General features: G+C 56.2%; 1 protein-coding gene across 1 annotated transcript; it reads right to left on the bottom strand.

Moving 5' to 3' along the window:
• Positions 1–782: 782 nt before the first annotated feature.
• Positions 783–25,666, bottom strand: DBH (dopamine beta-hydroxylase). The gene is made up of 12 exons (XM_008005757.3): positions 25,299–25,666; positions 21,706–21,852; positions 19,231–19,488; positions 18,153–18,329; positions 17,420–17,522; positions 13,683–13,849; positions 9,007–9,150; positions 8,539–8,577; positions 7,845–7,904; positions 3,379–3,506; positions 2,806–2,965; positions 783–1,827 (listed from the first exon to the last, which is right to left on the bottom strand). The coding sequence occupies exons 1-12, from the start codon at positions 25,644–25,646 to the stop codon at positions 1,696–1,698; spliced, it is 1,863 nt and encodes a 620-aa protein (XP_008003948.3). The 5' UTR covers positions 25,647–25,666; the 3' UTR covers positions 783–1,695.

The raw sequence follows: 25,666 nt of genomic DNA, 5'->3' as shown, positions 1-25,666 counted from the left end.
ATTAACCAGTCTGAGAGAGAGTGTGCAGGTGGCGGGCAGTGGGTGGGGGAAGGTGGGGATGGGGTTGTCGCTGTGGCAGGTTCCAGAGCTGGCTGGGACTCCCAATCACTGTTGCTCTTGGGCTCCAGGTGAAGTCTTCATCTGGGAGTCTCAGTTTCCCTGCCCGAGACTGGCAGGCTGCAGGTGCCCCCCGGGGGTTTGGGCAGGACCCTAGGACCCTTCTCTGGGCTGACGATTGGGTATGGTCACCGGGAAGGGGCTTCTCGGGCCTGCTCCGTGTCTTCTGTCACCCAGGCTGTAAAGATGACAGAGGGCCGGAGCGGCTCTCCAGGCTGGGGCCTGGCATGTCACAGCGCTAGCGCCCTGTGACTTATGGGCCGCAAGAAGCTGTGATTTATACAATGCGAGGCAGAGCTCCTGGGCCCGTGAATTCCCTTCTGTGATGAAGTGCCTCGCAGGAGACGCAGCCACTTAGCTGATGTGGGGGGACTCCGAGGCCCATCCATCTCACTCTCTCCCCGGGAGGCTCGGCGTGTTTTGCTGAACTGGCTGAACACCGCCGCATCTGTTACTCTCTCCAGAAACCATCGAAGAGCTGAGCTTGTCCCTGACAAGCAGCTCAGAGGGCAGGAAGGGGAGACCTACCCAGGCCGGCTGAGGCAGCTTCAGGACGCTCATGGGGAAGCACTTGGTAGCATACCTGGCACAGGGAGGCGGCTCGGAGCAAGCTTCTCTCTCCTGGAGTGACAGCCCGGAGTGCAAACATATCCACCTCCAGTGGGTGCTAGCCCAAGTGTGAGCTTTATTGGCTCATTAGCCCGCACGGCATCAGCCCCGTTTTACAGATGAGAAAAGTGAGGGTCAGGAACGTGCAATGGCCCACCCAAGGCACACTCCACTGAGTGGCAGAACCACAAGGGAAGCACAGCCCTGACTCCACCCTGGTCTGTTCAGCGCCGGCCCCGCTGCCAGAGAAGCAAGCTGGTGCTAATAACTCCGCCCCCCCCCACCCCGTGGAAGCGGCACCCAGAAGCCCCGCTGGATCCTCACCGCCTCGCCTTTCGGTGATAGCTGTTGTCAGGGCTTCCCTTTAGGTGGGCGAAAATATCTATTTACTCGGCAATGGAGCAATTTCCCAGGCGAGTCTCTAACTAGCTAAGTGCCTGGTCCTGCCTCCGTCGCAGGGAAGCCGCCCACTGTGAAACACAAGCCACTCAGCAGGGAAATGTTGAAGCAGCACCCACACCCACCGCACACCGACACCGATCACTGTCCGAGGGAGCAGCGGGGCAGGGGCGGGGTGGGGGCGTTCTGGGTGATTCTGTGCCCTGGTTCAGCCTGGCACCTGCCCCAGGAGCCTGGCCACACCCAGTAAGGCGGAACAGGGCTGGCGGAGGGCTGGACCCTGGACCACTGTGCAGGCTGTCCCTGCACTGAGTAAGCCGGTTTAAATGGACAAGGTCGTGGCCCACTCGGTCCGGGGTAGGTCAACAGGGCACCCACACCCTCTCAGCCATGCAGGGGACCCTGGGGAAAGAAGGCTGGGTTGGACCAAGGTCTCAGGCAGGGGCATGGTCTGGTCCCTTCATCCTGGGCATGCAGGGCTGTTCCATGGGGATCCTCGCAGAGCAGGGTGCACAGTGCCGGTGTGAGCCCACAGGGACAGCACGGAGGAGGGGGAGGAGCAGGCCCCCCTCAGCCTTTGCCCCCACCAATGCTGATAATGGTGGGGCCGGCAGGGCTTCGGCCCTGGCTGGTGGGGCACTGTGGGGTGGGTTCTTCCAGCGTGGAGATGACCCTGGGCAGGGGCTGCAGGTTCCATTCACCCTGCAAGGAAGGGAGCAGGAGGTAAACTGAGGCTGGAGGGGCAAGATGGGTGGCCGCTTCCCCAGCCACTTGCCAGCCACCTCTTGGGTTCTTGCCCTCAAACTCAGCTTGTCCCAAACTGAACTCACTCTTCTCCCCCAGGTTGCTTTTTGGGGGTCCTCACCCTCAGTAAATGCCCCCTCCCCTGGCTTCCCATTCACCTAGTCAGGAACCTGGGAGTCATCCAGGCCTTTCCCTGCCTCCGTCCCCACCCAATTGAATCATTCACCCTAATGTAGCAACCAGAGCCCCTGGCTGCAGGCTCTGATATTTTTTAACCATGTCTTTCCCTCAAGGTTGCATCAAATGTCAAGTTTTCAACCCCATCAGACGTCCGCCCCAGACTATTCTCGGGCAGCCAGTATTAGCCCTTCCTTCCCTTGGTGCTGAGGACGTTTGACTTAGCAATTAATCCAGCTGCCAGATGCTTCCGGGAAGCATCTTCCTGGATCTCCAGGCTGCGGCACCATAGGGGACTAACTCTGCATAGGCCCTGGGGTCCTGGCCGCAGCCTGCTGGGCTCGGGATACATTAGATGCCTTCGAATACCAGTGGGTCTCAGATAAGGAGGAAAAAAACCAGCTCGCAGCTTCAGATTGGTTCATTTCTCACCTTCCCCTCCCCAGCGCTTTATTTAAAGGTGCAGGGGGGGCAGGTTAGTGTGCCCTGCCCACACCACTGGCATTTGGCACTTGGCACCGGTGTGGTGGTGTCACCCAGAATGGGTGGCTGCCCTCCCTTCCTGGCCTCTCTCTCTCTCTCTCTCCTCTCTCTGCTGGCTGTCTGTCTAGGCCTGTGTGTCACCACCTGGCACTTGCTCTAATTATCTTGTGCGAGTGCTTTTGCCAGCAGTTTGGAGTGCAGGCCCATCACCCTTCACTGGGATCCCCCATGAGGCCCGCCCGACTGCGTGCCCCACCCATGCCCGTGGCAGCGCACCGGGAAGCGGACAGCTGAGGACTTGTTGCAGTGCATGGAGATGGGCGCGAAGTCATACAGGGCCTTCAGTACTTCTCGGTTGAAGGAGTTCCAGGGAACAGAGGCGAACTGCTGAGACACGGACGCCTGAGGGCAGGTGCAGACCTCCTCATTGTTGAACCTGGTGGGGACAAGGAACAGCCAGGCTGGGGAGCAGCCGACGGGCAGGGACCCCAGTGGGCACCAGTGACACCTCCCTGCAGGTCTGGTCCTGTCCCTGGGGAGACCCTCCTACCGCCTCCTCCCCAGCCCCGCTGCCTCCGCCAGGCCGTCCCAGATGCTGCCTTCACCAGCAACGGCTTCACCTCTCCTGTCACCTTGGTGGGTGGGTGCTCCGGGCTGGGTTGAGGAGTCTCTCAAGCCAAATCCAGACTCAGCAGGAAATGACAGAGGGGAGGGGTGAGTGATGCCACCACAGGTCTCTGCTCCTAGAACTTAGCCTGGACTCCTCCAATCTGCCCAGCTGCCTGACAGGCCCAGAGGCTCTGTGTCGGGGCTCCCTGGGGGCAGGGAGCTTGTGCAGGGAGCCCTCACCTGTTGATGAGGTGGAAGTACTTCTGCAGGAAGCCGGCGTTCACAGCGCTCTTGCAGAGCTCCAGCTGCGTCTGGGGGTAGTAGTGCACGTAGTTGACACACATCTCCTCCAGGATCCCGAAGCCGCCCTGCAAGTCGGAGAAGACCCGTCAGCCCCGGGCTGTGCCACGCAGACGTCGCCTTCCAGCAGTTTTCGCCCCATCCACGTGTTCACTGCGTCCACTTGTCTGTTCACTGCACCATCCCAGGCATGCTCTGGGGAACTAAGTCCCTGCCCTCACGGAATTGCCACCACTGGCAGGAGAAACAGGCAGCGAGTGAGTTAACCAGGACATTCCTCTCAGGTGCCGATGATGCTGTGAAGAAAAATGAAACGGGACAAGCGGATGGGGTGTTGTTGTGCCCATTTTATGGGTACAGAAACTGAGTCTCACAGCAGGCAAGGGGACGCTCCATGGTGGCCACAGCATTGGTGGCACAGCCTGAGTGGACCCAGCCTCCCGGCCGTTGTCTGGAAGCTGTCCCCATGACCTCCAGCGAGAGCCTGGAGTCAAGGACTGCAAGGGAGGCCCTTTCCACTGCAGCCCCACGCCATCCACCAGTCATTTCTCGAATGCGGCTCTGAGGGGAACAGGGACTCTGGAAGACAGGACCGTGACTAGAGGTTGTGATAACCTCCAGCCTCTCAGGGCAACCCTACGGCCTGCCATCGCATGGGAGGGGCAGGGCAGGCACCCTCTGAGTCCCCACTGCCAACTTGAAGCCCCTAGCTGGGTTGCTGCTCTTGGAGCTGGTGACCGTGGAGCCTCAGCCATGGGAGGAAGAAGAACGCCGGCAGCTTGGAGGAGCTGGGGCTGGAGAGAGCAAAGCTCCCCCGGCAGTAGCTCAGATCCCAGCAGGTCAGGGGCTGGGACATGCCGCCCTGGCCACCCTTGCTCGTCCAGGCTCCCCGGTGTTTGTGAAGCTGCTGTGGGCCTGGGGATTTCATCTGGCTAGTGGGGAAGAAAGGCAATCGTCCCTCTATGGCAGAACAAAGGACTGGGAAAAGCTCGGCGTGGCGCTTACACCAGCTGCCGCCCCCTCCTCCCGTGTAGACAAAGAGCATGGGGCAGTTCTGCCCAGAGACCAAACCTGGCGCCTGTTGACCAGGACGGGGCTTTGCCAGCATTGTTCTCTGGGCCGGAATCCTCCTTTCCCAGCTTTTCTCATCCATCCCGCCCGCGTCAGATCGGGCAGATAGGCCTCCTGTGTGAGTTCCCGTCCCTCCCCACCCTCCGCCGCCGCAGACATCAAAAGGGAACTGAGTCCGACCCTGTGCAGGATCTGTTCTCCTCTTTCACCTGGGGAAGGAAATGGAATTTCAAAGGCCGCTGTCTCTTGGATCAGCAGGTGAGGAGCTGTCAGAGCATGAGAAGCTCAGATCCACCTGGGAAGCTGCCCTCCCTTTGATCCCGCCTGGTGCTGTGATGTAGCCACCACCAAGAGGAGGGCATGGGCCAGGGACGCCACAGAACTGCCTGCTGGGACACTGGCACCGAGGGCCTCGACCTGAAGAACGGGCATCTGAGATGTCCGTGGTGCTCACCAGGGCTGGCAGCCCTAAATGCCCGGGGACATGGCATCGGTTCTGCCACCATGAAGCCAGGTTGGGCAGGGAATATGCAGTCTCCTGGCTGGATACCCGGCAAGACCCTCCCGTCCCTGACCCTGGGGTGCTCCACGTGCAGAGCCCTGTGTCTGCGAGCTCACTCAGTCACTGCACAGGTGCTCAGCCAAGAGGTGGCACAGTTGGGGTTAGCACCTGCCCCCCATACCAGCCCTGCTTCCTGTTTGCTGTGTGGCCTGAGTGGCTGGACCTCACTGTGTCTCCTGGTGGGATCTGCTCAGAGGTCTCAGCAAGGCTTGGTGTGGTTAGGATGAGTTATTAGAGCAGTGCTGAGCTGTGGCCAGTGCCTGACATCAGCCACTGCCGTGATATACTGAGCACCTCCTCTAGAGAGAATAAAGGACTGGCAAAGCTCTCCCACTCCCCCAACCCTGAATCTGTGATCGGGGACCCAGGGCAATTGTCACCTGAAATCCAAGGGAGACAGGAAGGGTGTGGTAAGAACCGTGAGGCACAAGGCCCTGGGTCAAATCCCAACTCAGCCATCTATCAGCTGTGTGACTTTGGTCAAGTGCCTGCCCTCTCTGAGCCTTTATGTCTCACCTGTGAAAATACAAACACTGGCTGGGTGCTGTGGCTCATGCCTGTAATCCCAGCATGAGGGATTATATGAGGAGTTCAAGACCAGCCTGGCCAACAGGCTGAAACCCCATCTCTACTAAAAATACAAAAATTAGCTGGGTGTGGTGGTGTGCGCCTATAATCCCAGCTACTTGGGAGGCTGAGGCAGAGAATCACCTGAACCCAGGAGGCGGAGGTTGCAGTGAGCCGAGATCGCACCACTGCATACCAGCCTGGGCAACAGAGCGAGACTCCGTCTCCAAATATATATACATACATACATATATATATGAGAAATACAAACACTCCTACCTTGGAGACTGGTGTGAAAACTAAATGAGAGGCGGAGACAACGCAGATGCCCATCAGTGGATGAATGGAGGCTCAAACCGTGGTCCCTCCATACAATGGGATGTTACTCATCCGTGAAAAGGAGTGAGGTACTGACCCACGCTAAAACATGGAGAAACCTCGAAGTCATCATGCTATGAAAAAAGCCAGACATGAAAGGCCACGTATCGTGTGACTCTATTCACATGAAGTGTCCAGAATAGGAAAATCCACAGAGACAGAAAATAGATCAGTTGCCAGGCTGAGCGGGGAGGGGAATGAGGACCGGCTGCTTAACGGATATGGGGTTTCCTTTGGGGGTGATGAAAATGTTCTAAAATTTACGACGACGATGGGGTGCATGGATCTGTGAATTTACAAAAAACCATACAATTGCACACTTTAAATGAGTGAATGGTATGCCATGTGAATTACATGTCAGTAAAGCTGTTTAAAAAGAAACATAAATAGGCCGGACACGGTGGCTCACACCTGTAATCCCAGCACTTTGGGAGGCCGGGGGTTGGGGGCGGGGGAGGTTGGATCACAAGGTCAGGAGTTCGAGACCAGCCTGGCCAACATGGTGAAAATCTGTCTCTACTAAAAATACAAAAATTAGCCGGGCGTGGTGGCGTGTAGTCCCAGCTATTTAGGAGGCTGAGGCAGGAGAATCGCTTGAACCCGGGAGGTGGAGGTTGCAGGGAGGTGGAGGGTGCAGTGAGCTGAGATCGCGCCACTGCACTCCAGCCTGGGCGACAGAGCGAGACTCCGTCTCAAAAAAAATAAAAATAAAAAGAAGAAAACCATGGCAGTCTGGGCTCTGTAAACATCAGGTGAATCCACATTGGATTAAAACACAAAGAATGGGGCTGTGACGTGGACCCGAGTTCCTGGCGCTGAGGGGTGTCCCGGTAGCCGTAACCCAGGTCTGCTGCACTCTGAACCACACCATTCACAGGATAATTATTGGAGCCCACCATGGATACCGAGGCAGCTGGCATGGATCCACTGGCAGGGTGGCCCGTGTGCCAGGACAGCCCTGGCTTGTGCCCGGGACCCAGGTAATTGTGAACAGCACCCGCTTTGGCTCCCAGAAGCAGCCCTGCTGCGTGGTGCATCACGTGGCTGCCCGTGTCCTGGTGCTGCCTGCACACCCAGCCTTCACAACAGATCTCCCCAGTGCAGATTCTCCTTGAACTGTCTGCAGTCCAGCCAAAATGGATCCTCAGCTGACGCTCACACGGCCTGACCGCTCCCCAGGTCTCCACCCTCTCCTCCTCTCCTTTCCGTCCTGTGAATGTTCCTGGTCCTCTGGGCCTTCCCACACACAGCCCCTGCATGGAGTCTTCCTCCACCTCCTCCCCTCTCCCCTGGGCTCCATGTGACAGCACATCTCTGACGAGGCTCTCCCAGGTCCCTGCACCTCTGGCTCCTCCACCTGGTTTTGAAAGTTTCTTTTTTTATAATTTTGCTTGTTGTTAGCAGCAAGTGCTCCAGGCCTGTCTCCCCGGTGCACCTTGAGCTCCACGGGGCAGAGATCAACCTCTTGTCCTACAGCTTCTCCCCACACCAGCCCCGGGTGCTGAGAAGTTTCTTGGTGTGAGTGCTTCTCAACCTTGAGCAGGGGTCAACATCCCCTGGGAGCTTGTTAAAACATGGATTTCCCAGTGCCACCGCCCCTGTCTCTTACTCAGTGGGCCTGGGGTGGTACCCGGCAGGTTGCATTTATCCCAAGCTCCCTGGTGATGCTGCCACTGCGGGTTCAGGGAGCAGGTGCTGAGAACGACTGGCTTATTGAGGGGATGAGCCCATGTCCTAAGTGAGGAGTCAAGACCTGTCCTCCTTCCTCAGACAGCCCAGGCTGAACACTCTCCCTGGGCAGGTGAAAGGGGAAGCGGGGGTGACTTACCACTGTGGCCAACTCCCGGTCTTCCGTGTTGTACGTGCAGGACGTGATGAGCACATCTCCCTGAGGAAAAGCCAACATGACCTGGCGTTGGCAGGCACTCGAGGCCTCGCCCCCATGGGACCACGCCACTGTGTGGGCCACGGCACCTCTGGGGTACAGTCCCTGTCATCTACTACAAGGAGCCCGGCAGATTCATGCACAAAGGTCACAGGCTGAGTGTCCCCGGGAAGTTATAAACCATCAGCTCCTGTGACCCAGTGGGTCACAACAGGGTCCAGGCCAGTGGGGGTGCAGGCGGGTGGGTATTGACACATCTCAAGGAACTTGGGCAAGTCCCCACTGAGGCCTGAGCTTGGCCTTCTGTGGGATCAGGGCTCCACGGCCTGCCTTAGTGCCCTCATCTCCTCCAAACACTCTCGGGTTTGTGGTCGGCCCGTCAGGCTGAGGACACGCGTCCCCTGGGAGTGTCCTGTCTGCTCCCCCACTTCCGATGTCCCTCCATGAACTCCCGAGTGAGTCTCCTCATGAGGCAACCCAACCCTGAGCCACCCACAGGCACCCTCCCCCTGCCCTGGACGGCTCTCCCCTCCCCCCATCACTTTCTCTGTCCCTCTCCGTCTGGTGGCACCCCCAGCCCTCCCAGCCATCCCAGCTGGTGGCAGCGACTGGGACAGCCTTCCTGCTGGGCACTCACCTGATGGACCGACACCATCTTCTTCAACATGCGGATCTCCTGGGGCAAGCAGAGCCGAGGGGTTGGGGGAGAGGAGATCTCAGAGAGCTGCAGACCAGACCCCCGGCCACTGTGTCCTCCCTGGTCTCTGGGGGTGTCTGTTTTGCCCCAGCCTCTACAGTGGAAGCCAGGGCCGGCTACGTGTGGCTTCTGGCCAGAGAGAGCGTTAGATTCAAACCAGAAGGTGGTTATCCGAGACCAAGACGGACGTGACCAGAGGGCTGCTCCGGTCTCCCGAATCCCACCACCATCTGCCATGTGCCAGAGGCCCTCTCTACAATCAGACACCCAAGCGGGGAGCACAGGCCACATGGTGGGGGGCTGGCCCAGGAGAAAGAAGCCAGCCTGGGGCCATCCCTATGGTATCAGGAGACAGCAGGCACAGCAGGTCACGTGGGGGTGGGGCGGGTGTGGGGCACAGGCTCCTACCTGGAAGTGAGGGCTGTAGTGATTGTCCTGATTCACGATCTCCCACTCCCGGCCGTCCCGGGCCAGCACCGTGACCACCTTTCTCCCGGTCAGGTGTGTGTGGAGCTGAGAGGCGAAGATGTGGATCCCGGAGGGAGGCAGTGCCTGTGGGGTCCGGGGGCTGCAGCGTCAGAGCCTGACCTCCGAAGGGACCCTCCTGACCATGGCCAGAACCCAGCAGGGAGCAGCCACCCTGGGCAGTTTGCTTTCCCGGACACTTGCATTTTCCAGGTCTTTCTCCCCGGCCAGGTTAGAGCCACCATCAGAAACCTCACGGGGAAGAGCGAGGTGGCCGCAACAGCCCCCGGCTCCCAAAGAAGCAGCCCCCAGTCCCGGTCAGGAGCGACTTTCTTTCCAAGTCGTTCGTCCTCTCCTGAGCCCTCAAAGCCTGACAGGTTCATCTTCACTCAGTCAACAGGCCTTTAAGGCAAACCCCTTGTGGACAGGGTGAGGCAAAGCCACTAAGCCGAGCAGTGCATGGCCTCTGTGCTCAAGGGCTTGCCGTCCGGGGGAAAGTAAGTGGCAGAAGGCGGTACTTGGCAGGTCCCCTACGTGCTGGGCTGGGCAGGCCCTTCAGCTGCCCCATGGTGTGGCTTCCTTTCAGCTTCAAAGCAGCCAAGGCTGCGTTCTCCTGTGCTCATCATCACCCCGTGCTACAGCTGGGAGCTGTGGCTACAACTGGAAGGTGGTCATCCGGGACCAAGATGGATGTGACCACGGGGTGCTGCAGCTGGACACTCTGAGGCTACAGGCCGGCCTCACAGAAAAGATGGCATCCCTCACGCCAAGAGGTCTCATGCCATCACTGGGGCCTGAGAGAATCCTCCAGAGAATGAAAGTTTTCTCCAACCTAATGCTAACTTTTTTTAGATAGAAAATGTGTTTCCATGCCGGGCATGGTGGCTCACGCCTGTACTCCCAGCACTTTGGGAGGCTGAGGCACATGGATCATTTGAGATAAGGTGTTTGAGAATAGCCTGACCAACATGGTAAAACCCTGCCTCCACTAAAAATACAAAAATTGGGCTGGGCGCGGTAGCTCAAGCCTGTAATCCCACCACTTTGGGAGGCCGAGATGGGCGGATCACGAGGTCAGGAGATGGAGACCATCCTGGCTAATAACACAGTGAAACCCCGTCTCTACTAAAAAAATACGAAAAACTAGCCGGGCGAAGTGGCAGGCGCCTGTAGTCCCAGCTACTCAGGAGGCTGAGGCAGGAGAATGGCGTGAACCCGGGAGGCGGAGCTTGCAGTGAGCTGAGATCCGGCCACTGCATTCCAGCCTGGGCGACAGAGCGAGACTCCATCTCAAAAAAAAAAAAAAAAAAAAAAAAAATACAAAAATTGGCTGGGCATGGTGGCACATGCCTGTAATCCCAGCTACTCAGGAGGCTGAGAAGGAGAATCACTTGAACCCGGGAGGCAGAGGTTGCAGTGAGCTGAGACGGTGCCATTGCACTCCAGCCTGGGCAACAGGAGTGAAACTCCATCCCAAAACAACAACGACGACAAAAAAATAATAATAAAAATAAAAAAGAAAAGAAAACGTGTTTCCTGAAATCGAGCATTTTCTTAGTGAGTCAGTTGTCCTCTTGCCCACCCACTGCCAGGCTCTGCCCAGCTTGTTCATACGGCCAGCAGGTCCCAGAGCTCAAGGTCCTGACAGCCCCGTCCCTGAAGGCCCCAGATGACCAAGCTTTTTACGACTCACTTTCGCTCCTTCTCTCTCACTCCCAAGCAGCAGCCGCCCTTGACCTTGCCATTGCCTATAGCTTTGTGTCCCTTGCAATGGCTTGAGGGGCCATTGTGTGCCAGGCCTGGGAGCCCAAAGGGTCCCAATGACCCTTTGGCCCCCAGAAGCCGACCCTGGCCCAGAGATGCTGGGTGTCGGCCAGGTGGAGGGAGGATATGTTCTTTTGGGCACTCTGGTCCAAAGCAGCACTCTGGTCTTGGCCTGTCTATTTCACTGGGACATCTAGACTAGGCCAGATTTTGGCTGCAGAATTTGTGCCCCTCTTTTATCTGCTAAATGAGAGACAAGACTGATCATTCTCATTCTGTCACTTAAGGTAGTGGAGGACTCTGGCAAGGGGAGGCGGGTCTGCATTCCTGAGGCTGGAGAGAGACGTTCTCATGGTCAGCGGTCAGCGGGATCAACGGCCCCAAGGCCCTGCAAGGGGCAGTGAGGGCTGCCTGGCCGGAAGCTGCTCTTCCCCATGAGCCCTGGCCAAGGTGCCTTTTACATGGACCCACGCTTCACCAGTGGGGGCTTTAGGGAAGTGGGAGAGAGTGTCCACCCCCGTCTGGGACAAAAGGAGCTGATTTCCTGCCGGAGACGATGGGTACCGTGCCGGCCGAGAGCTCCGTCTCCCTTCAGCCTTGAGGAAACTTTGCTTGGAAGACTGGGATGCTCTGGGGGCTCACCCACACGAAGAACAAATCCCAATCGACCCATTTACTGGGAAGGAAAATCCACTATAAACCTCATTACAGTGCAATCTGCTGTCACGGCCACAACTGTCAAAGTCAAACAGACCGGTATTTGAATCTTCACTCTGTGTGACTGCTGGCAGTGTGATCCCAGCAAGCCTCAGTCTCCCCATCTGCGAAATTGGTACGTCAACACTTACTTTGCAGGTCATTGTGAGAAGTAAAGCTACCTCACAGGAGGAAATGTTTGTAACATATACACAAACTATGAAATAACATCCGTCATATAAGAAGAACTCCTAGAAACCGACAGTAAGAAAAACAAACCACCTACTGGAAAAACCGAGCACAGGGACGAACAGAAAATAGGAACAAATGGCCAAGAGGGACAGGAAGAGATCCTCAAGTCCACAAACAGAAAATTCAAGTTAAACAACACTGACATGTCTTCCTCCCAAATATGTGTATGTATGTGTGTGTGTGTGTGTGTGTGTGTGTCTGTATATATATGTGTGTGTGTATATATATTTTTTATTTATTTATTTATTTATTTTGAGACGGAGTCTCACTGTCTCCTAGGCTGGAGTGCAGTGCTGCGATCTCGGTTCGGCTCACTGCAAGCTCTGCCTCCCAGGTTCACGCCATTCTCCTGCCTCAGCCTCCTGAGTAGCTGGGACTACAGGGACCCACCACCACGCCTGGCTAATTTTTTTGCATTTTTAGTAGAGACGGGGTTTCACGGTGTTAGTCAGGATGGTCTCGATCTCCTGACCTCGTGATTGGTCCGCCCTGGACTCCCAAAGTGCTGGGATTACAGGTATGAGCCACCGCACCAGGCCAGAAAATATTTACAATATTAATAATCCAGTGGGTCAGTCAAACCAGGCACCCTCTCATCCTGTGTGTGGGAGGAAGCAGCAGATGGGCTTTCTGAGTGGCATTTTGCAAGATTGATTCAAGGGAACGCTCAGATTTCTGAGCAGCAATTTCACGTCTAGAAATCTACATGAGAAAACGGTTTCCGGCACGGACAAGAATTTCCGGGAAGCTTCTTTCTATTGGTGAGAAGTTGAGAACAGCCTAGACACTGATTGACAGGGAGACAGTTCAGCACAGGCTTGGACCAAGATAAGGCAAGCAGAGGAGGGGATTTTAGTAGTCAGTCCCCGATCTCGCCAGAAGCCAAGGACAGGACCTGCTGTTGGTACCAGAGTCTAAGTGCCAACCTGTGCCTCCACCCAGCATGCACAGCCCTGAGGACAAGCTCATGAAGACATGTCAGTGTTGTTTAGCTTGAATTTTCTGTTTGTGGACTTGAGGATCTCTTCCTCTCCCTCTTGGCCATTTGTTCCTATTTTCTGTTCGTCCCTGTGCTCGGTTTTTCCAGTAGGTGGTTTGTTTTTCTTACTGTTGGTTTCTAGGAGTTCTTCTTATATGACGGATGTTATTTCATAGTTTGTGTATATGTTACAAACATTTCCTCCTGTGCAGGAGCTTTACTTCTCACCATGACCTGCAAAGTAAGTGTTGTACCCATTTCACAGATGGGGAGACTGAAGGCTCCTCAGTCTCCCTGAGATCCTGTACCTGGCACTTCACTGCTTCACCTAGTCCTGCCCTGGTTAGGTACATGGTGAAAACCCCATCCTGTGGAATACTATGCAGCAATAAAAAGGCAAATCACCAGAAAAATGCCTCCATTTGTTGAAAAATTTGTAAAATATTCTATACAACTTTTTTTTAAACACTCAAAAGGTTTCTGACACCTGCAAGGGCTTCCTGAAATACACAGGAGAAAGGTCTGGAAGCATACAAAGAGCCAATAAGTGGATATCTCAGGGAGAGGCAGCAGCGGATGAGGGGAGCATTCTCTTTAGCTGCAGTGCCTGCGCTTTTGAGTGGCAAGTGCACGTGTGTGTTGCTTACATAATGAAGGCATATTTTAAAATGCAGCGTGTGGAAGCCTGGCACGTGGGTGTGGACTAGTGGGAGCCATGGTTATTGCTGGAGAGGGAGGTGCACACACACAAATGGCCTCTCAGCAGGAAGGCACCCTTGCATACAGAAGAGAGCGAGAACCGCAGAGGGATTCAGGGTCAGGGGAACCAAAGCTGTGCCTGCCACCCTTCCTGGGCCACCACCTGCCAGGCCTCCACTGGGGGACGTGGGAAGATGGAGGGTGTGGTGCTGGGCCCAACCCCACTCACCAGCTGGGTACACTTGTCCGTGCAGTAGCCAGTGAGGACGAAGGCGGTCTCCCGCGGTGGAATAGCCATCACTGGCGTGTACACCAGTCCCAGCTCCATGATCCCCGCATCGAAGCGCCGCAGCTTGTCTGTGTAGTACAAGCGGATGCCTGAGGAGTCGCGCCGTCCTGGGAGAAGGTGGGATGGATGGAGGTGAGCAGCGAGTGGAGGCCCTCTCACCTCCCCCTGCCGACAGATTGTCCCTATGACCCCAGCCACCCTCAGCCAGGAGGCAGGGCTGGTCACCCCCCATCTGCTCCCGCCTGCTAGGCAGACCAAGAGCTGGCTGTCTTTGTTTCCACGCCTGTGGATGCCAGGCAGCTCACAAGATCAGTTAAGGCAAACAGGTTACACTCACTGGGAAGAAAGAGCTGTTGTTTCTATGAAAACTGGTTGAATGCTATGGAAAGATGTGATCAAGGTGAGCCACTTCAAGCCTCCATGGAACCAGGTGTAGGTGAGATGCTGCTGATAAATGGAAACTCATAAACAACTTGGATTCTGTGCTCAGATTGTTTCGTAAGTGCTTTGATGCTCTTCTTCCATGTTCAAAGGAACCTAAGCTGGAAATCAGCCTCCAGGACGGTGACAACCTGCAGGGTGTGGTCTGGGTGAAGAAGAGGGCGTGGAACTCCCATCTGCCGCTGGCACAGAAGAGCCCTGGTCTTGTGTCAAAGCTGGGCAAGTGTGAGTGTATCTCTGTGTTGACGTTAACAAGAAGCATTCCAGGAGCTCATCCTCCCTGCAGCTCCCGCTTTTACTACTTTGATTTATGTCCTGCAGACCCAGGGAATCCACCTACCAAGCTGACCTCTCAGGAACAATTTGAATGAGAATCTGGCCCCCCAGAAGGAGGGGTCAGCGTTGCAGGTCTAGCCCCGCTTCATGCACGGCCCCGGGTCCCGCTTGATCAACAGCGTGCTGTGTGCTCTCAGATGACCTGCTGTCCTTTTCTGGGCCTCAGCCCACAGTCAAGGGCCTCTTCCAAAGGAATAAAAATGGTGCTTCTTCCAGTCACGGAAACTGTGTCTTCTGATTATGGTGTGGCCACGCTTGTTGGTTCTTCTTGCAGTTTGCTAATTGGAGAGTCCCTGAAGCTCCCTGGGCCAGCCTCCCAGCGGTCACATGAAACTGATGGTCAGAGGTCTAGGGGGCCAGGCACAGCGGCTCATGACTGTAATCCCAGCACTTCGGGAGGCCAAGGCAGGTGGATCACCTGAGGTCGGGAGTTCAAGATCAGCCTGACCAACATGGTGAAACCCTGTCTCTACTAAAAATCCAAAAATTAGCCAGGTGTGGTGGCGCGCGCCTATAGTCCCAGCTACTTGGGAGGCTGAGGCAGGAGAATCGCTTGAACCTGGGAGGCGGAGGTTGCAGTAAACCGAGATCGCGCCACTGCACTCCAGCCTGGGCGACAAAGTGAGATTTCATCTCAAAACAAAAAACAAAAAGCAGAGGTTCAGGGATGCCGGCACCCACTGGAATATCCTCACAACCATCTGTCATCCAGGTAGCCCCGCTGTTCCTGAAACTCCATGCCTAGTGAACCAGCAGTCAGGCTCAGAATACAGGCTGGGTTCATGGTTGGGGGAGGATCTAAAGGCCTGGCCATGGCCGCATGCCCCCGGATGTATGGTGGACATGGCAGGGTGGTCAGGAGGGGCTGTGCGGCAGGAGACTCCGCCCCCTGGGTTACGTATAGGAAAGGGATGTCAGGTGGCAAGGAGTGTGAAATTGACAAGGGGTTTTAATTCACAGGGACAAAGCTTCTGATGAAGACTTAAAAAAAAAAAAAAGATATAAAATTCTGGTCACAAGAAAAACATTAATGGGCCAGAAAAGCAGTCAGGACAGACACGCAGCCGGGTGACCAGTGCTGACTTCAAAACCGGGAGCCGGGAGCTCGTGAGTGCTTTCATCTTCTTCATGCTTTTCTGCTCTCCATCTTCTCACCAGTGTACATGCATTGCTCTTTCTGATCAAACAAACTAAGAGGGTGGTACAGATACTAGCATCTTCCCTGGGTGCCAGAAATGCTCTAAGCATAACCTATCCCCTTCATGGGAGCTTTGCACAGTAAGAATCATCAGCCCTATTTTACAGATGAAGAAACTGAGGATGGAGCCTGAACTGAAGACTCTGCTCAGGACCACAGGGCTGGGAAGCGGCCAAGCTGGGATTCAAATCCAGGGCTGTGGACTGGGGTGCAGGGCATTTTCAGGGGGGCCCAACCATCTCCCTGCTTGTTTCCTTTAAGGTGAGGCCAAAACAACAACTCTTGCCTCTGCCTTCTTCCCTCGACACCCCTACACCATCCAAACTCAAACGGCTCCTGTATCTCCGGGCTGATTACATCAGAGGATAATAATAAAAAGGGTGTTGCAATTGGTTAAAATTCAGATGGGGATTAAATCATGAAATAATTGTGGGATTTTGATATTTATAGAAAAGCAGCCCATCTCAAGATTGGTGAAGTGACAGGAGCGTCCTTATATTTGGCAAAGGATCCATAAATACAGCCAGATAATCATGAAAAGACAGACTTCCCTGATGCTTAAGGAGTTTTCAAAAATCCATTTGCTTTCAGGATTTAAATGAGCAATAAATCCTGTATCATGCTAAGGCCCAAGCTGACTTATACCCTTCTCTGTGCGTGTGGAGATAACTCCAACAGTGGCGGAAGGTATTACTTATGCAGCCAGGAAAAAAAACCACAGGCGACTGTTCGCTGAGCACAGCCCCGTGCCCACAGCAAGTTCTGTGCGTGAGCCTTTCCCAGCTTCACAACAGCTGTGGGAGGTGGGAGAACAGGCAGAGGGTGAGGTCATCCACCCAGCCTCCCCGAGGTGGTGAGGCACAGCCTAGCACCTATCTCTTAGGCCGCTTCTGCCCCTTGCACAAATGAAAATAAGAAGCACCATTCAGAGAGAGAGAAAAAGTGTGTGTATGTGTGTGCTTGTGCGTGCGTATGTGTACATGTGTGCGTGTGCATGTGTGCACGTGTGTGCCTGTGTGTGCGTGTGTGTGCTGCACGCGTGTGCACGTGTGTGCGTGTGTGCATGTGTGTGCGTGTGTGTGCGTGTGTGTGCATGTGTGTGTCTGTATATGGTGGAAGATGCTGGTACAACAGAGAGAGGGAAGTATTTTTTTTCAGTTTCTGAGACAGCGTCACCTGGCCTTGCCATGCTGAGGGCTGACCCTGCTCACTCCACCCTCAGGTATGGGTGATCCAACAGCAGCTGCCCCCAGCTCCCCTTCCCATGCCTGCACTCCGGCCAGGCTGGAGCTCCTGTGTCCTGGAATATGCCCTGCTTTACCACCTTCCTGTTTATGCACACACCCCTCCCTCTATTTGGAACTTGGTATCTGGCAGTTTCCCTTATGAAAATTCTCCTTGTCCTTTCCCCTGGGACGGACAGTGCTGCGCCGATGGCCACCAGTATTACAGGGACAAGGAGGGAGGTGCGGGGCCACTGCTGGGCCCTGGCAGTGCTGTGAGGAGTGAGCCCCTGGAGGTCCTGTCCCTGGGAGCCCACCACAGCCATGGAAGATGGAGAGCGGATGAGGCAGACGCAAGGGCCTCGTGCCAAGAGGAGCTGCACAGCAGGGGCGCCATGCTGGGCAGACAAAGGGTGGAATTTTCTCACTGGCTCAACACAGCTGAGCCCTAGGGGGAGGATGGCATCAGAGCCCCCTACCTTCTATCACTAGCGGGTTGTGGTAGTGAACTTCCAGGCGGACGTATCTGGAGGATCCAGGGCCCCCGAAGGCAATGCCGGCTTCCTCCGGGTAGTAAAATGCCTGTGTGGGGCAGGGTGTCAGACAGACGGGTGTGTCCTGAAAGGGTCCCAGGTCCGGGCAGGGACAAACCTAGTCAACGGTTGGGGCCTGAGCCTCAGGGGTGGAGGAGGGGGCGCAACAGGATTAAAGTGACGCTTCCTCCTGACGTCTCTTTACAAGCCCAAGGAACATCCTGTGACTGGGGTCAGGGTGTCGGGGAGAGGAGCTGGTGCTTAGGGCTGAGACTTCCCCCAAAACCCCTTCTCTGGATGGGTGCAAGAGCTGGCAAGACCCCCATTGTCTCAGCCTGTGGAGGCCTCAACACTGGCCCCATCCCACCAGCCAGCCCTGGGACCACTCTGTGCACAGAACCCTGACTCCAGTTGGGAAACAGAATCAGGACCTGCTGAGGGCATAAGGTCCTGCGGCACTTGCGTTTCTGTGGAAAATTTAAAAACGCTGGAAGCAGGTGGCGTTTCAGACATCACAGAGGCGAGGGGGCCATCTCAGGCCTGGCCCTTCTGGTGGCCTCGTGAGCCCCCTTAGGAGCCCCTTCTTGGGGACTCTGAGACAATGAAGCTGGGGAAACAGAGGTTGGGGATGCCAGGGGCCCAGGCAGGAGACACCATGCTGGGGTCGCGGGGTACACACCTTGGCGCCCAGGGCCCAGGCGGCCAGCACGTGGCGGCAGTAGTTGAGGCGGTCAGGTTTCATCTTGGAGTCACAGGGCCCGTTGAAGTGGGGGACGTTGTCCATCTCGGGGGCGCACTGGAAGATTTCCATGTGGTGCACGAGGGCCTCGTTGCCCTTGGTGATGATGGGCTCATACTGTGAGGAAGCAGCCCCCTGAGCCCGGGAACCGGCCACCCACCCTCCCCTCCCCAGCAGCTCTCCTCCATAGGTGTCTGTCTGCCCATCTGTAAAATGGGGGGGATGATCGAGGCAATTTCAGGGGCACTTCTGGGACTCAGAGCCGTGACGGTGGAGCCATCAGCCCAGAAAGAAATCCCATAGAGAGCTCCAGAGTGAAGGAAATGAGGTTTTTACAGGCCATTTCCTGCCAAGGCCGGGACAGGACGCAGCCGTCCTCATGCATATGGGGCCATGGCCGGGCAGGCTCCCGCAGCCCCAGTGGGAGGCAGCGCAGCCCCGAGGTTACAGCCGGGGCCCAGAGCGCACCTTCAAGGCCATGCACCTTCCTGCTGTGTGACTCTGGACACTCACATAACCTCCCTGGGCCTACTTCCCCTGCTGGAAACTGAGGGCTCTTGTGCTGAAGGAAGGATCACCTCGCCCCTCCCCCAGGGCCAGGGGCATAGTGGATACTCGACAGCCATGGCCTTTGCTATTCTGCCTTCCCTGGGCGGGTGTTTGAGAGCAAGTGAATTCTGACTTAAGCTGCTTTTTCATGAAGGAGGAGGTGGCCTGGCAGACAGACAGCAGTTCCTGTCCCAAGGAAAGATGCAGAAGTCAAGATGTTGGTTGCTTTGGTCCAGGCAGGAAAGTGGGAGCTCAGAGGCCCTTTGAGGGTGGGGGAGTGAGCAGAGTGACAGGGAAGCCGAGACTACTTGCTGACCCTGCAGGACCTCAGGCAGGTGCCTGAGGTTCCGGTGATAAGAGGACACCTGGTCCAACCGGGACTGTGGACAGCTCTCCAGGGTCAGGGACAACCCAGGCCCAGGAGGAAGGCAGGGCTGGGCGAGGACCTGGGTCCTGAACCCGCATGTACCTTGACAATGTGGTGCCGAGGGAAGCCCTCGGGAAGCTCGTGGATGTAGCACCAGTACGTCGTCACCTGGTTGGGGATCTGGATATCGGGAGCGTGGATATCCATGGTGTACGTGTCTGAGAGCGTGGCTGGGAAGGCGATATTGGGCTTCAGGAGCTGCACCCTCTGTAGCCCCGTCCGCAGGCCCGAGCTGTTGATGGCCTCCAGTGACTGGAATGGCTCCTCCAGGATCCCGTAGACCAAGTGGACTGTGCCGTCCTGTAGCCAAGACGGGGCTCAGTTGGTCACCCATTCAGAGCCCCCAGAGTTGGGCTCCTGAGGGGATACCACATCCCTGCCCACCCACATCTACCAGGTGACACACCTCGCTCTCGTCTCTGTGAATAAGGGACCCTTGAGGCTTGCATGGCACTAGCTGGGACTAAATCCCGGGCTGATGACTCCCAGGATCCCCTATTTGCACCGACCCTCAAATACTTTTCTAAACACATTCCGCCTGCACTCACCTAACATCCATTCAAGCAGTGACGACTGGGCCCGCCATGAGCCAGTGTGGCCAGGACATTTGTTCCCTCCACCGACCCCAAGGTCATCGGGGACTGGGTGTGGGGGATCATTGTCAGTTCGGCAGCCCAGCCTGAGGATTCAGTGCCCTCTATGAAAGGAAGGAACCACCCTGGGGCTTGCTGACGGTCACACTGAGCCGCGGAGCCGCGCCGTGTTACGTAGTCACCACCAGCTTGGCAGGAGGGGACCAAACAGCCACAGAAAGCTCCGTGGGTCTACGTGGTGCTGGAGGCCACAGGCAGACTCAGGAGGCAAGACACGGGGCTGGCTTCCTCAAATGCTATCATGAGTGGAAACGGGAATCAGGTGTGGAAAGTGCCTTTCGTAGCTTTCTGGGTACCACAGGTGCAGACCCGTGTGGGTGGCTAATTTGCTCTTTGAGTTTGTGGAAGGCTGGTGGGTCACCCTGTGCAGAGGACGCCCAGAGCTCCAGGCAGAGGCCCCTATACCTGGCCTGGAGCCTCTGGGCTGAACACACACAGGCATTGGCCTTCCCTGTGAGGTGCTTCCGGAGGGTTCTCTGCTCACCCTTGCCTCGTCCACTGAGAAGCAGGGTAAGGGCTCAACAACCTCCTGGAAGAACACCTCTTCCGGCCCCAGGTCTGCCCCAGCACACCCCGAGCCCCTGGGTACGTCCACTCCCCGCCTCTGGGCCTTAGTTTCCTCATCTGGCAAACAGCCAGCTGTTCTGTTTCCTTAGATTCCATGTTTGTCTCTTTGGCATCTATTATTGATTAAGGCTCAAACAGATGGCCAGAGTTGTTTACACCTGTCCTGCCCTCCAACATTCACACGTGTGTGAGAATCCCATTCCCAGCCCTCCAGCCCATCCCAATCCCATATCCCTAGCCGCCTCCTCCACCTGACTCTCATACCCCAGGCCAATATTGCCCCAGCCCTAAATCACCCTAGGGCCAGGAACCAGACAACTAGAGACCACTGCAGCCACCCAGAACCCACCAGAATTGTCCAAATGAAGCAACTGCCCTGCCCTGCCTGGCCTTTCCCATGGAAACCCCAAGACAGCCTCAAGCCTGGGCTTTTCCCTGGCTCCCACATCTGCCTCCTGACCAAACCCAGGGCTCCGCACGTGGGCCTGCACGGCACAGGTGCAGCTTCTTGCAGGAAATGCAATCAATCTTTCAATGGTACTGGCCTCCCGTGTGGTCACTTAGCTAACCCCATAGATTAAGACCTGGCACTAGCTGCCGCCCCAGGCCATTGCCACACCAAAGGATTACTTACACAAGACAAAAGGTGTCAGGTGTGCTAGAATTAAAAGGGTTTTGTCTTCAAGGACAAGGTGGATTGCTTTCCCTAAGAGGTGGGGCGGGGGGGAGGACTCTTAGAACAGCATAAGAAGCCTGTGGTTTTTGCAATGTTTTGTGGCTCCCATGAACTCCCAGACAGAGCTGGTCAGGCCGTACAAATCATCTAGTTCCCATCCCCGTTTTACAGATGGGCAAAGTGAGGTCCAAAGGAGGAGGGGAGCTGTCCCGAGCCTCACGGCGAGCTGGCGACAGGGCCGGGATGGAAAGCTAGGTCTCCTGGGTTCCCGAATTCCACCTGATGGTTAATAGGACCAGGAGGAGAGAGACATCCAGGAGCAAGGTGTAGTCCAATGGGAGAGGCTTCAGCACAAGCCCCGCATCTAGAAACCACGTCAGCTACGTGTCAGCAAAGAGCTGCCTTTTTGAGGGCTCAGGGGCGATAGCAGAGCTGGGCCATCCTAAGCACCTTGACCCCGCCACTGCCTCTGGGCCATCCTCCTTGGCTTTCTCTCTGTCATAGCTGGCCAGGCCCAGGCCCCAGACTTATCAGGGACAGGAAAGATACTATGCCATTGGCACAGGATGGCAGCATGGTACACAGCCCACGCCCTCCTGGGTGCTCACAGCCACCCCTTACCTCGATGAGGTAATCCTTGGGGTCGCAGGTGCCAAAGGGCCTCTTGAAAAGCAGGGTCAGGCCTTCTGGGGTCCTCTCCACCTGCAGCAGCTGGTAGTCCTGCTGGGGATCCAGGTGGATCTGCCCCTTCTGGTCACTCCAGGCGTCCTGCAGAGACAAGCACTGGGCTCCAGGCATGAAGGAGCCCAGATGGGCCAATCCACAAGGGAAGAGGGCATTCCCCAGCAGAGCTCTGTGTTCATTGCCAGCTGAGCTGGGGCTGCTGGGCCTCAGTCCCTGTGGATCTGAGGGTTCTGCCTGGGCTTGGGGCTTCACTCACACCTTCTATGTCCATTTCTGCTTGGAGGCAGTGGAGTTGAGCCCTGACAGTGCTCACCTCCTCTGCAGCCAGGAACCAGGGCTCTCACTTGCCAGCAGGTCACAGGCTCTGTTAGCCATGGGGATTCCCAGGCCTGGAGGGTGGGACACTGAGCTTCTTAAGAAGATACCTTAGGCTGGGCTCCCAACACCTCATCAGGACTGGGAACAATGCCTCAGACCCATGCTGCCCACGTTCATGCAGGCAGGAGAGTCGTGGAGCCTCAGAAAAGGGAAAGTTGGGAACAGGGTGGGACATGAACAGGAAGGGAGAGAGAAACCAGGGTGCCACATCGAAGGTGGTGATTGATAGCAGGTGCCCACCCTGCACTGGCACAACCCTGAGAACAAGCACTGCTCTATTATTTTATAAATACATGTAATTTTGGATTTTTTTTTTTTTTTTTTTTTTTTTTGAGCTAGGGTCTCACTATGTTGCCTGGGCTGGTCCTGAACTCCTGGCCTCAAGTGATCCTCCTGCTTCATCCTCCCAAAGTGCTGGAATTACAGGCATGAGCCACCACACCCAGCCTGAAGCACCACTTTAAACCCTGCAGCCTAGGCATTGCTCCCCTCACCTTAGTCCCAGCCCTGCTTGGAGAAGGTAAGCTGAGGCCCAGGGAGGCATCGGACCTGCTGCATCCTCCCAGGATGCTTCCTGGGATCTGAATCGGTGACCTCTGCCCTCCCCGTCCCCAGCTGCTCCCTTTGCACTGGGCCCTAAGGGGCAAGGACATGGTGGCCCCAGGCCAGGTCACAGGGAAGAAGACCACCGGGGAGATCTACTGAGAGACAGTGAGGAACCTGCCCCGACAAGCAGGCTGCCCTTCGTACTCAAGAAGGGTCCTTCTTAGATTCCATGTTTGTCTATTTGGCATCTGTTAATTGATTGCAGGCTCAAACAGATAACCAGAGTCGTTTACACCTGTCCTGCCCTCCAACATCCACGTGTGTGTGAGAATCATATTCCTAACCTTCCCACCCACCCCAAGCCCCTATCCCTAGCCACCTCCTCCACCCGACTCTCACACCCCAGGCCAATATTGCCCCAGCCCTAAATCACCCTAGGGCCAGGAACCAGACAACTAGAGACCACTCCAGCCACCCAGAGCCCACCAGAATCGTCCAAACAAAGCTGCTTCCCTGCCCTGCCTGGCCTTTCCCATGGAAACCCCAAGACAGCCTCGGGCCCTTGGCCTTAAGGACCTTGGGTTGTGTTTCTTTTTAATCTTACATTCAGGGGTAAAACATCTTTTCTTCATTTCCTTGAGAAAAAAGAAATCTGCAAAAGATATTGCAAAACTTTCCCTAGAGAAAAAAGCCACACGGTGCCACCCTGCCGGGGACATGGCTGATTTGCTGAGAGACTCATTTTAAACAGAGGCAGAAAGTTCGCCTGTGATATTTCAGCTGGAAATCAAGAAGATATTAGTTGAACATATTGCTGAGGGAGGAATAACAAGGCTGACATTTGTTTTCGCAGGAATTTGTTGTGCAAATTAACCTTGCCAGTGCACGGAAAGGCAAAGTCACCTGGCTTCCTCTGGCTTCCCTAGCAGCCGGGAAATGCAGGCAGGGGGACGCCGCACCAGGGAGGAGCAAACACTCCTGCATTCAGGGTGCCTCACGGCAGAGGCTTGCGAAGAACTCCAAACTGTCAGCAATGGGGTTCAGCTGCGCCTCCAGACGGCTGACGGCTCAGAATCAGGGCTGTCCCAGGTCTTCCTTGGCTGGAACCTGAGCCATAGAGTGTCTTTGTGCACAGGAATCTGTGCAGCCTCATGGGTCAGAGCAGAGCCCTTCCCAGGCAGCTCCGCCCATCCTATCTGGGTGGCCCTAAGCCTCACTAGTGACACAGGCTAATGCCTCCTGGCTGAGTCTTGGGAATTGGAGGGGGCAAGCTTGGCTCCAGAAACAGCGGCCACTGTCTGCCCTCATGAACTCACAACACCCAAAAAGGCAAAGAGGGACTGTCCGCCCCACCGTCCCATGGCGAGATCAAGGTGCAGAGCTGGAGCCGGCCACTCTGCACAGACTCAGCTCCCCAGCTCCAGCTCTGCGCTCCCAGATAAAGCAGGCACCTCCTGACTTTGGAAATAACACTTTTTTGTCCCTCCTTGGTCTGTTTCTGTAGAGAGAGTTGGGTTTCATCCACAAAGAAGCCCCGGTGGCCAGTCCCATATTGGAAGGACGGCGGGAGCAGGACCCAGGGCAGTCGGTGGGCTTGCCCACTTTGGGGACCCCCTGCAGCTTGTGGAAGGGCCTAAAGTCCTCTCCAGTTTGAAGGGAAACTTCTCCCCTTTCTCCACCCTGTGAAAAAAGAGTGGAGGTAAATTTGGGCAGAAAGGAGTCAAGAGCCCATCCTGACGGTTTTGGCTGAGCCCTGTGGGGCTTCTTCGACACCTATGGGTGGGGCAGGGTGTCTGCACCTGCTCAGTCAGTCCATGGGTACAAGCACAGCAGGTCAGGCTGGATCCCATGGGTGCACAGGCCTCATGTGGTGCCTGGCCACGCGCCACCACCTGGCCCACATCAGTGGGCACGTGTGCTCTGGGGACATTGTTTACAGGGCCGGGGGTTGTGGGGTCTGTGCTCCCGCACATGTGGGGTGTGGAGCGGCATGAGTTTGTGTGGTGTGTGTGTCCTCTGCGTATAGTTCCATTCCTTGGGATTGCTGGGTCCCGTGATTTGGGGTGGGCAGTCAAGGACCATGGAAAACATGTCTTTCCGATTTTGTCCTCAAACTGAGATCCCTGTGATGCCCAAGCTCGGGGTGCAGACTCGGCTCAGAGCAGAGTCAGCTCAAACACTGAGAGGTGCAGAGAAACTTTCTGGGTTAAGGAGGGTGAGTGTAGAAAGACGGCCAGATCCGAGCGCAGTGGCTCAAGCCTGTAATCCCAGCACTTTGGGAGGCCGAGGCAAGCGGATCACGAGGTCAGGAGATCCAGACCATCCTGGCTAACCCGGTGAAACCCCATCTCTACTAAAAAATACAAAAAACTAGCTGGGCGAGGTGGCGGGTGCCTGTAGTCCCAGCTACTCGGGAGGCTGAGGCAGGAGAATGGCGTGAACCCGGGAGGCGGAGCTTGCAGTGAGCTGAGATCCGGCCACTGCACTCCAGCCTGGGCGACAGAGCGAGACTCCGTCTCAAAAAAAAAAAAAAAAAAAAGAAAGACAGCCAGATGGGGTGCTGGGTCGGGAAGGGTTTGGAGAGCTGGCAGGGAGGAGAGACTCACCGCAAAATAAGCAGTGTCCCCATCGGTCCAGAGCACCACGAGGTCTGCGTTCTCAAGCTCGCCACGGTCGGACATCCCAAACAGGACCCCAGCCTTGAGCTGCTTCACCAGGAGCTGGAAGAAGATGGCCTCCTGGGGGTAGCTGACATTCCATGAGAGCTCCAGGGACTCCTCAGGGTCCAGGGGGATGCGGTAGAGGAAGGGACTCTCAGGGGGAGCCGAGCCCTGCAGTGCAGCCACCAGGATGACCAGGAAGACGGCCACTGCTGTGCTGTACATGAAGGCCGCCTCCCGCACGCTGGGGCAGGGCAGACTGGCCCAGCGACACCACCGACTGGGGGCCTGCATGGCTGGGGTGAGCTCTCCAG

This window comes from Chlorocebus sabaeus, chromosome 12 (assembly GCF_047675955.1).
Source record: "Chlorocebus sabaeus isolate Y175 chromosome 12, mChlSab1.0.hap1, whole genome shotgun sequence".
Taxonomy (NCBI): Eukaryota; Metazoa; Chordata; class Mammalia; order Primates; family Cercopithecidae; genus Chlorocebus; species Chlorocebus sabaeus.
The sequence above is the reverse complement of the archived record's forward strand: the minus strand, read 5'-3'. Positions and strand labels throughout refer to the sequence as shown.

What these genes read in the sequence shown, in the direction of transcription:
- DBH (XM_008005757.3), bottom strand. Translation starts at nt 25,646, where the DNA reads ATGCAGGCCCCCAGTCGGTGGTGTCGCTGGGCCAGTCTGCCCTGCCCC. An exon ending in GGGACACTGCTTATTTTGCG is followed by an intron (nt 21,853 to 25,298) that starts GTGAGTCTCTCC and finishes TTGTCTCTGCAG; the next exon opens with GACGCCTGGAGTGACCAGAA. An exon ending in TACTTCCACCTCATCAACAG is followed by an intron (nt 2,966 to 3,378) that starts GTGAGGGCTCCC and finishes TGTCCCCACCAG; the next exon opens with GTTCAACAATGAGGAGGTCT.